Here is an 11574-nt window from a genome sequence, read left to right as displayed (position 1 = left end):
TTCGGGATGCCGTGACGTCAGCGTTGTCAGGGATGAGTAACCGCCCGGGGGTGACGGCTCTGTCCCTCCTCCGGCCGGGGTCCGGGACAGCTCGCTCCGAGAGCGCCCCTTCGGCTAGCGCCGGAGCGGCGCGGGTACTGGGGCCGCAAGGAGCTCTCGCACCTGAGCCGCGGGCAGGGGCGGCCCTGCGAAGTGCCGCGGGTGGAACTGTGCTCCTGTGGGAGTGCGACTGTACCCGTCGGTCCGTCAGCCGGTCGGTCCATCTGTCCGTCGGTCCGCCTGTCGATTGGTCTGTCAATGTGTCAGTCAGTCAGTCAGTCAGTCAGTCTGTCGGTCTGCTGCCAGGCTGTCAGTCTGTCATCCAGTGTTTGTCAGCCACTCAGTCTGTCAGTCTGTCTTACCAGTCAGTCAGTCTGTCTGTGGTGGTGCTGGTCATTACTGCAGGAGCAGCACTGCCGTGCTAACTGCTCTGTTACTAATGAGTGCAACTTCATTACTGTAAATAAAACTATTCCTCCATACCTTCTGTGATAAGGCTGTGATAAGCACGAAGTACTTCAGTAAGGTTTTACTTCAGATTAACACAGCAGAAGGCTGGTTCCTTGCCCTTTCAGGCACAGAGTTGGTTGTGAGTACTGGTATGTGTTGTCTGTAAGGAAACACCTTTCCAGAGTGAAGGTGCACTTCTGTCTTGCAGATTGGGTCGCTCAAAAATCACTATCTGTTCAGACATAAGAGCCATCCACGACGGTCCCGGAGAAGTGCCGTTCACATCACCAAGAGGCTTTCTGACGATGAGCGGGTGAGTATTGTATCCCTTCTTCTCCTCTGTCCGTTCTGGCAGTGTAATGCTACTGCCTGATGAGGTCACTGGCAGACCTTCTTCGCTTCGCAAGTCTGATGCATTCAGCGTTTGGCTTGTGTTGAATAGTACTTAATTATTCTGTCATTAATAGGCAGAGTCTGATCCTCTCAACACGTTTTTTGCAAGTGCTTTCCAGTTGCAGATTTCAGATATGAAGCACTGCAGAGGTTTGGAATTTTAGATCTGTTGCTGATGAAAATATAAATGAGGAACCACAGAGTTTAAAGTAAAAAAAAACAATGATGCAATCCAATAGCTATGGAAATCAGGTTTGATTTAATGTGATTGAACACTGGGGGGAAAAAAAGGAGTTGCTCTGGACTGTACCTAAGGCATGACCCATGGAGCAGACTCCCCATTTCTCTGCCTCTGCTTAAGAGTGAAGTTTCCTTGCTTGTAAACGTGGTGAGAAAATGCAGGGGGTGGCACATTTAAGGAACAGAGCAAGATGCTGTCAAACAATATCAGACACATATCAGAACACTGACATTTGAATTTCAGATCAGCTTTATTGCAGCAGTGGTCCAAAATGTCAAGTATCTCCATTGTGAGCACTTTGAGTCATGTAAGGACAAATCACTTGATGGCAAATAATTGGTTATCTGAGTGAAGTTTTTGGATGCAAATGTCACCTGGGAGAATAGATTTTATGAAGAATTAAGGGAGGGGTAAAGACTGTGTATTTATTTTGCGTGTTCTGGTTCAAGCTGCCCATTCCCATCTACCTCCTTTCAAACACTGTTGTAACAGTTACAATCTTTGAGGTGAAATCATTCTAAAATGGGCATGTTCAAAGCCATATTCCAGTATAAGTAATCATCTATAAAGTTTGTGTCTTCTAATTCTTACCAACTGCCTCAAGCTGCTGCAGTTTGGGAAGCATTTTGATTAATGCTCTCTCAGACACAGTATTTAATTTTTGGATGTGCTGTGTGGAGCCAGGGGTTGGACTGGATGATCCCTGTGGGTCCCTTTCAAGTTGAGATGTTCTGTCTTTTTGGGGGGATTTATACTTACATACTTAGACTTCAAAAGTGGTTTTGCAGTACTGCAGATGATTTGTTAAATTTATTCCAATTTCCCTTTTATTTACCATCTAATATGCAAATTAATGATGTGAATGAATTAGCTGTAATTATGTCATTATGTAAATACACAAACACAAAATAATCATGTAGTGCTGTGTAGTTATACACAAACCTTTCCTCCAAAGAGTAACAGCCCACTAAAAAGATTAAAATTCATTCTTAAAAAAGGGAGGGGGAAAGAAGACAGTCCTGCTTTTCTTTGTGTAGAGCCTTTGTGATTCTTACAGCACGTTAAGAGTGACAGCTGGGGGGCAAAGCTTGCCTCTAACCTGAAAATTTATATCTGCTATGGGCATCCCAGTGTTACAGTAAAACAGGCGATGGCAATGAATGTTTCAAAAGGATACAGTTATGTGATTTCCTCACTTCTTGCAGTAGGGACCTGGATCCCAATCATTTTCACTGCTTTATGTACCAGTGAGTGGAGATCTGGCAGAGGGCCGTCTGCTCTTGCAGTGGATGGGTAGCCTGTACCTGGCTCAGCTGCTGAGTGACGAACGTTTGGCTTGTTTGTCAGACATATGTGCTCGGTAGTTCCAGCTCATTTCTCTCAGAGCAGCTGTCCGCATCAAAAAATGGTGAGCATGGAAGCTGTCAATTCTTAATTACTGTTCGCTGATGAAGAGACCAAGCTTTGCTGTGGGCATGGAGGAGGGATAAAGGTAATTGTTGTAACCTGGGCACAAGTACACACAGCCTTGTGTATCAGTAATGCAATTTAGAATGCTTACACCTGCACTGGCATATTCGTCTTCTGTGACTAATGGTGCTTTTTAGGGGTTTTTGCTCTAAATATATTGCAAAGGGAATGTCATTAGCTTTCAGTACATGTGCCTGGTGTAGCTTCTCTTTTTAACGGTTTATGTTCTTATGGTGAATTCTCATTAAGTTCTCCTTAAAAAAAAAAAAAAAAAAAAAAAAAGTATTTAAATCAAATCAGTACATCTTTATTACAATAGTTTCCAACTCACTCATGTTATATTCGGTGATAGACGTCAGGAGCATAAAGTTATGGTATGGCAGCAGACAAAAATGCTGAAATCTATTCCGGTGTTTAAAGCAAAAGGTTTAGAATCAAGGCAATCTCCACCTGAGGCTCACAGCAGGACTTTGCCAGTCTCCTGAACACGAGCTTGCTTTGCTTGTTAGGAAATTGGGAAAACATCACCTGGGTCTGTCAGTGACTGTCCACATGCCAGCAGTGGGTAACGTTTATTACCATGGGTATCAGAATGTTTTGAACTGGATTTAGTAATGTGTTGAAAGGAAAAAGAGTGAGAAACATTTTTAAAATGTAGCTCTGTGACTTAGAGAATGCTGTGTTCATGCGCAAATGCTACGCAATTCGGTGTAAGGATGCATTAACAAAACACACTGAAACGTTTTGGCTCAGTTGCCTTAAGTGGAATTACATGATGAAATTAGACCCATATTCATAGCTTAATAACTGATCATACCTCAAAACACAAATGGGAAGGAGAGTTGAAGGTCCAGCTGGGCTGTGGATAACATTGTAGATATGACTGTTAGACTAAAACCTGAGATAATCTTTCATCTTTTCTTTGAATTCCCACTTGTAGTCGATAGGCATTAAAATGAAGGTAGGATAAAGAAGCAGGCTGTAGATTTGCTTCTTAAATAACCTTCTCACCATACAGCACATTTGATATAAAAGCCAGCTTTGCTTGGCATTCACTGGGACTCAACAGCTAACTTAATGATTTTAATTGCACTGCATTGTGATTTTACCATATCCCCTTTTCTAAAGTGCACTGTACTACAAAATAAATAATCTTCCTCTCTGCATCAGAGAGGAATTTTTTTTTTTTTTTTTTTTTTTTTTTGCATTAGGCATCAGTATTTTTCTGTGTTTCTTAGCCCTTTAGGCTAAGAAAGTCCCTGTGTATATGGCTTACTTCTCACATCTATGTAAATAACTGCAGGTGTCATGGGCAGAGCAGCAGTATGAAAAAAAGCGAACTAAGCGTGCTGCTGTGACAGACTCGGCAGAGAATCTCTTCAACGATCCTATGTGGAATAAGCAGTGGTATCTGGTAAGAATTTGCCTTATTGTGGAATTGGGGGCAATGGATTTCGTTTGTGCTATCATCTGTACTATTTTACTAGTAACAGAGCGAGGGCTTGATAGTAGAACACGATACATTAGCTAAAATCTACCTTTAGCTTAAAAATGTTGTCAGCATGTAAGAATTCCTTTATCATGTCTGAAGCTGGGTGCATATTCCTTCACTAAAATTGATAGTGTGGAGAGCATACTCCAGCAGAAAACAAAGGCATGCGTGCACATATAACAGGCACCTTGAACCTCTTGGTCAAGATTGTAAGTAGAAAAGATTCTTTGTAGCTCACATGTTCAAACCCTCAAGAAAAAGAAATCTCCTGACCTCTCTAGATTGAATATGACAAGTCAGAAATACAGTTAATCACTTATATTTTGTACAATTTCTTTTGAGAGTCCGTATTTCCACAAGGCATCTCATTGTACTTTCAGTCTAGATGTCAGTTCTTGCACTCTGGATGGGGATAGGTTAAAAGGTCTATAGCAAGAAAGATGTTCAAAGTGCAAACATAACCCAAGTGACAGGAAGTACTTTATTTTCTTCAAAACACATAGCATAACATATTTCCTTGAAGATTACTGCAGATTTCTTTTCAACGTGGAAAATGGTTATCTTTAAGAATTTTACTTTTCTTTGAAGCTGAGAATGTGCTTGCTTGTTTGCATGCTTTTAATAGGAAGCAGGAGATATCCAAGATGTCTGTAATGGACTAATGGACAAAAGCACAAGCACAAGAGTTCAAAAACTCTTTTTCTTTTTTCTTTTTTCTTTTTTTCTTTTTGAAAGAAGCAAAATCCTGCTCTCTAAGAGTTTCACTTCCCACCTTCCTGTGATTTTCACTCCTTTTTCTTTCACTCCTGTTTACCCATATGAGAAACAGAAAGCATGATGCTTACTCTTGTTTGCAGTACACACTGATTTTTTCTAACTAAATGCATAAATGCATCAAATATTTCCTTCCAAAATCTATCGTTGCCTTGTGGTAAATTTCTTATTATCTGATTAATGACAATAGTTTCTAACTTCTATGTGCCTTCAACCAACACCAGGAAAAAATGATTTTTTGTGGATTCTAGAGAACAAAACCTGAAACTTCAAAAATTCCCTCATAGCAGCAGTCAGAAAATAAAGTATAAATTGGAAGAATTGCCATAACGTATTTCTTCCTCTGAGCCTCAAATATGTTTCCAATATTCTCTTGGAAACAAAGAAATTAAAAACCTGTGATCAACTAAGTTAATATGCACAGGAAAAAACAAAGTGCTGGGTTTTATGTCTCTGTTTTTATAGTGTAATAAGTAAAGCTTCAAAATTCAATGTATGTACTGCACATTTAATAACAGAGAGGACAAATGACCTGCTTAGGAAATGCTCTTCTGAGAGCACTTCCACTTGCTGTGGGAAGGAAAGCTCTAGATGATTCACGCTTTCAGCTGATTTACCACAGGAACAGTAATGAGGGTAGTAAACAGAAAGTTGTGATTCAGCACAGTTGTTCCTAGCCAAACGGCTGCCTTAATTGTTTTAGCCATTAATTATTCTGCTCTGGCTAACTTGAACATCACAGGAGAAAACACGTTTGGAGAAAATACAGCTTACTGTGCTGTGGGCTACTTACTGTCTTCTCATCAGGAGAAAAGAACAGTTAGTAGGTCTGATTATTAACTCAGCTTTCCAAGGATCATGGCTGTGTCTCTTCTATCCCCATCTTTCTGTTGTGTCCTCTAATAAATACAAGGTGCTTTTTATTCAGAGGTGGAAGCTTAGGTGACCGGGGTGCTGTCTTTTGATACTACAGGTATTTGAACATACTACAGGTTTTTGTTTTATTTCTTTGAAGTTTGAACAAGATACACAAATTCAGCCTGGAATGGTTTAAAGAACCTTTAGAATATGTCTTTGTGTGTTGTGAGTGGATGGAAATATTAATGCATTTGTAATCCATTCTGTTCCTCAGCAAGATACAAGAATAACTCCATCTCTTCCCAAACTGGATCTCCATGTTATTCCTGTGTGGCAAAAAGGGATTACAGGCAAGGGTGTTGTCATCACAGTATTAGATGATGGATTGGAATGGAATCACACTGACATCTACTCTAACTATGTAAGTTTGGGTATTAGATTGCTGTTGAATAGGTTAACTATTTGTAAATTGGATATGCAGATGCTCTTGCTGTCTCTGTCTTGCTCTCTGTTCTGTAAGGCAGCTTCTATATTACAGAGAATGAAATGTTTGTCTCAGGTATTATTTGGAACCTGATCTGTGTCACAGGAAGTTCAGTGTTATTTAGCAAAGGTAACTTCTTTTTCTCTCAGTGGATTTAGTTGTGTACATGTTTGTATACAGTGGTTTAATGCTGAATTATTAAAGCTCCATGAAAAATTTATGGAATTGTTAATGTTCATCAAATTCTATGCACTTGATTGCACTATGCAGTATGAAGCACACCAAATGAATAAATACAGGCTCTAGAACCCATTTTGTAACGCATTTAAATATCTATTTCCTAGTTGTCCCAATTAATTCTGTTATTTTAAATGCAGGATCCGAAGGCAAGTTACGATTTCAATGACAATGACCACGATCCATTTCCTAGATATGACCCAACAAATGAAAACAAGTGAGTAACCTCCCAGTCGTGTGAAGAGAACCAAACAGTGCAGTACTTTCTGTGTTACAACATGCAAGTGTGGAAGTATCTATGACCCCTATTGCAATTATATATGAACAGAAAATTTGTGCAACAGTATCAGAGAATGGTTGAGGTTGGAAGGATTCTCTGGACTAGTTTAGCACAAGCTCTGCTCTTTCAGGTACCCTTTGGGATGGTTGACCAGAACTTTGTCCAGAAGCTTTTTGAGTGCTCTGAGGATGGACACTCTGCAACCTCTTTCATCAGTTTGTGCCAGTGTTCAGGAAGCACTCACATTAAAAAATGTTTCCTAATGCTCAGTATTTTCATTCATACAAATGTTTTCACAGACATTGGAAATTAAAGAAATTAAATTTTCACGTAATGAACTTCTCCATATCATAGTATGTGTAAAGTCTGATATATTTCTGTAAGTTGAACAGAAAAATCTGTTCAGATCCCCTTGTCTGTTTGTAGAATAATATCTGCTTGAGCAGACTTTGACTTTCCCTGCTTTGCACTGGGAAACTTAAAATACATCTCTTGTGAAGGACTCTGTAAGATACAGTTTCTTAGAGGATTCTAGAAACCTGCCCAAAAAATCTCATCCCACCTCGTCATTTCTTGTAGCTTAGCTTTGTGGTTTTGTCAGTACCTTCTGGGCTAATAGCATGTGTTCTAGCTCATTGCAAATGGGCACAGGTGCAGCCATGCTTCTGACTTCATCCTCTTTTATGGCTGTGACTGTGAAGAAGGTTACATTCACTTCCTGGAAAATCTTTCAGGTAAAAAGTGTATGTGGAAGCATTGTAGACCAGTTTTGGCCTGAGCATCTTCCAGGTGATAACTTAGGAAGTTTCAGAAAGTTTGAACACAGGCACCAGCCAGTTCGTTTTGTGGACTTGTGTGTCTTGGAAGGAGTGGGGATCCTCTTGATCTACCACTCTGGTACTCAGTGGGACATGACAGTGAATCTGTTACTCTGGGAGTATTCATAGTAGTTCTGTGAGGGTTTTGTCCTTCAGAAGGAGAAAAGAGTGGAACTGTTTAAAAGCCGGTGCAAAGAATAAGTCAATTTATTAAACCAATTGGGATGCCACTGTTCAATGAAGATGCAGTAAGAAACCAAAGCACTAGTTCTTTATTTGTCTGTCAAAGAGTATGATAGCATCCACAACAATATCAATCATGGTGTGGGGAAAAAAACAATCAATGTATAAATGTCTAATGAACAAGACTTTTGAAAAATGACATTTCTACTTTACTACAACATTATTTAAGAGCAAGAGTACATTATCCTCTTGCTCTGATGATATTATCTCTTAGATCTACCTGTATTATCACTAATCTTTGTTAATCAGTAAGTGGAATTCATCCCAGAAGCATTTAAACAGCTCATTGAATAACAATCTGTAGTATTAAGTAATAAAACTCTTGTACAATTATCTTTACCTGAAGATTTTCTGTATCAAAGAGTACAGAATTGCCTATAGCAAAAAAAAAAATAATAATAAAAAAATAAAAAATTGCATATTATGTACATAGTTACAAGAAAAATTCAGCAATGGTGAAGATACTTCACAGGCTAACTTTCTTAATAAATTTCTAAATAAGGAAATAAAGACAGCCCTTAGAAAAAACAAAGAGAATATCTAAAAATGTGGTTAAAGAAGTCTCTTTCATGTTTTGTTCTGAAAAAAATTAACAACCTTACCACATAATTTTACACTGCTCTTGTGCTCAGCTAAAACAAGTGTAACTAATAGGTTAGTGAGATTAGATTAGTTATTTATCATCTTGTCATGATGATTATTTGACAATTAAATACGTAAAATTATAGAGACTGAAGTCTAAGGCAAACAAATATTTTTGTATAATGTGAATATAATACCAAAGCTGTTCAATAGCTGCATTACATTCAGTTCAAGACATCCACCACATCAAGAAAGTCACTGATGAGTTTTTGTATGTGTTACATGGAAGCGTCTAGGTTATGAGAAGTCATTTATTCTTGCTATATTTATCCAGGCATGGAACACGGTGTGCAGGAGAAATTGCCATGCAAGCCAACAATAGAAAATGTGGAGTTGGAGTAGCCTACAATTCTAAAGTTGGAGGTAAGAAAGCAAGAATAGTTAGATGTGTGATGTGAATGGAAACCAGGAGGCATCACTCTTGCGGTTACAGGCTAGAGGATAGAGTGACACTGTTTCTTAAATTCCAACATATTTTCTGGATTCTGGTTTTCACTTCAATATAGGTAAATCACATGATATGTAACAAGAAAATAATAACAAGAAAATAATATGGGTAGTAAAAACAATCTGTTTTGTACCCAGAGAGAAGGTTGTTTCTTTAAAAGAATGACAGATCCACTTCTTATAGCTGGTTGTTTTGGGAGAAGATGGCATGGGGGAGGAGAATGATTTGAGAAGAACAGGAGAAAATACATCCAAATTTATACCCACGTTTGCTTACAGCATATTATTTTCATCAACACAGTTATTTTCAAGAAGTTGTGTCAGTACAGATACTCATAGTGCTGTGGTTATTATCATCATAAATTAATTTTGAAAATAGATATTTATTCTTGTCCGTCAGTCAGTATTTTCATTTTTTGAAGAGGTGATTAAAAGTTTAATCCATTAATGATTTATGAAATACTTGTTATCGAAGTATCAATGGTAAATGGTTATTTAGCTCAGAGGAAGATACTTGTTACAGTCCAGGTTTTTCAATTTTTTCTTTTAAACAAAGGGATGTTAAGTGGCAATTGACACCTTTAACTGCCATTCCCACCATTTTAGTCTTACGTTCATAGGTTCCCATTTACTCTGCTGAGCTGTCAGCTTTGCATTCTACCTTTGCCACAATGCATTATGCTGTCATACTCTGTTTAAATAAAATATCTCACTCACAAGATGAAGATGCCAAATTTTCAAAGCAAGGCAAAATGGATGAAGCTGCAGTGATGTCTGAACTCCTGCTGTGTCACTATTTTAAGGTACTTACATCTACACAGAAGGTTTTTCCACAGTTTTCTTTTGCAAGTGCGTATTAGAATTCTGTACTGGGTGATTTGTCTGCAAAAGGAAAATAACAGGAAGAAAAGCAATCCAGCACTCCAAATTGCAGAAATCTGCTTGTAATTGGACAAGGAAGGTGAAAATTAGGAAAATTGAAATAAATAGTAAGCTGGCCTGAATGACTACCCCAATTATGTTAGGGATTGAACAAAAACTCGTTTGAAGAGCAATAGGAGGAGTCTTCAAAGGATTAGCTACATTTGGGATTTGCTCTGAGTGGTCCCTGGAAGGCTTTTTTGAGATGGGAGCTACGCAGGATTTATTTCTTGACAGGTTTTGTTCTTTTTTTTTTCTTATTAAATGCTTGAAATGATGCATTTCACACTTCTATTTGATGTCAGTTCAGGATGGCTTTTTTAAGCAGTTATTTCCTTGTATCAGTTGCCATGCTGCATGAATCCATTGGTCCAGAGCCACTGTATTCTCTCTGATAGTCAGGAATATATGCTTTAAAGGAAGAGACTGACACTTGGAGTATGCTGTTCTCTGACCTTCAACAGCAGAGACTGCTTTAACTTTGTCCTAATGTAAAATAGTCAATTAATAATTCCTTATTTTCCATGAAAATAATAACAGAAAGTACTAACAATCTTGGGTGTTCTAATTTGTCATGTTAATGTCTGGCCCTGTTCTGAAATCTGCACGAGTCTTTTTAAGACCTTGTATCTGTGAAGCTTTTCTGTGTATGGTGTGAAGCAAATGCTTACTAATGTCAGTTTCTTTTAACATGAACCTCTTGCTTTGGATAGAGCTGAGAAACGTGTGTATATGGAGTAAAGCAGGGTTTATATATCTTCATACATATCTAACCATCACACCATGCTACAGCATTTCTCTGGTGCTGCCATGGAAATCAAATGATGAAGAAGCTCGATATTACAAAGGACTGGGCTGAGAGTTCCCACACAGTGATGTGTTGCTAAGAATAACCTTCTGCCATGCAAATGTGTATACATCTCTGAAATTACCTTGGGCTTTGCCTGCTTGTCAATTTGTGGTACTGATGATGAGAGAAGGCATGCGGAAGAATTTATGCAAGAGAAGATCATTGGAATCTGCTTAGGGAAATATTACTGCAGTCATCAAATCTCTGGGTTGGCTTAAACATGCAGCGTTTTGGGAGATTACAAAAATAAGGCAATGATTTATTTTTCTTCTTGAGCCATTTTTATCACTGTGTTACCAGTGATGTTGTTTTATTCCTTACCACATTATTTGTCAGTTGCATTGGCTTGGTTTGTTTGGGAAATATCTGTATACTGTTCTCTGCATTCCCACTATCTCATGATGTGTTACAACCCAGTGCCGAAAGCTTTCAGTCATTTTCACACAGGCAGATCTTTGCTCACAGTGCACTGCTATGACTGCATCTCACAATTCTAAGCCACCTGAAATAGGAGTGCTCAAAATGTTACAAGCTTTAGCCTCTGGAGGGTAAGTGGTATTTTTAGAACCTGAGGCACAGGATATACCTTGATTCTTTTCTCAGCTTTAGGAGTGATAGTGGTATCAGTAGTTGAGCAAATTAACTCCCTTGCCTCTTTTTGCCACTTATTAATGTGAAATAACCATAGAATCATATAATGGTTTGAGTTGAAAGGAAGCATAAAGCACCCAGCCCCAACCAGTGCTGTGGGCAGGGCTGCCCCCCACCAGCTCAGCTGCCCAGGGCCCCATCCAACCTGGCTTTGAGCGCCATCAGGGAAGGGGCACCACAGCTTCTCTGGGCAGCTGTGCCAGGGCCTCACTGCCCTCTGAGTAAAGAAGTTCCTCCTCACAACTAATTTAAACCTTTCCTCTTTTAGTTTAAAATAATTCCCT

The 11574-nt window shown here is 38.9% G+C and overlaps 1 protein-coding gene across 1 annotated transcript in view; it reads left to right on the top strand.

Annotated features, from left to right (window-relative positions):
- The first annotated feature begins 32 nt into the window (after positions 1 to 32).
- PCSK1 (proprotein convertase subtilisin/kexin type 1) overlaps positions 33 to 11574 on the top strand; it is a 29604-nt gene continuing 18062 nt past the window's right edge. The window contains exons 1-6 of the mRNA XM_042836815.1: positions 33 to 289; positions 679 to 802; positions 3897 to 4007; positions 5992 to 6138; positions 6579 to 6655; positions 8696 to 8784. Of these exons, the coding sequence (XP_042692749.1) occupies positions 33 to 289; positions 679 to 802; positions 3897 to 4007; positions 5992 to 6138; positions 6579 to 6655; positions 8696 to 8784 (805 nt within the window). The remainder of the gene's footprint in view (positions 290 to 678; positions 803 to 3896; positions 4008 to 5991; positions 6139 to 6578; positions 6656 to 8695; positions 8785 to 11574) is intronic.

Source organism: Centrocercus urophasianus, unplaced genomic scaffold (assembly GCF_019232065.1).
Source record: "Centrocercus urophasianus isolate 14NV4802_14NV808 unplaced genomic scaffold, USGS_Curo_1.0 seq_634, whole genome shotgun sequence".
In the NCBI taxonomy this organism is placed as follows: domain Eukaryota; kingdom Metazoa; phylum Chordata; class Aves; order Galliformes; family Phasianidae; genus Centrocercus; species Centrocercus urophasianus.
This window is presented reverse-complemented; position numbering and strand designations above follow the sequence as displayed.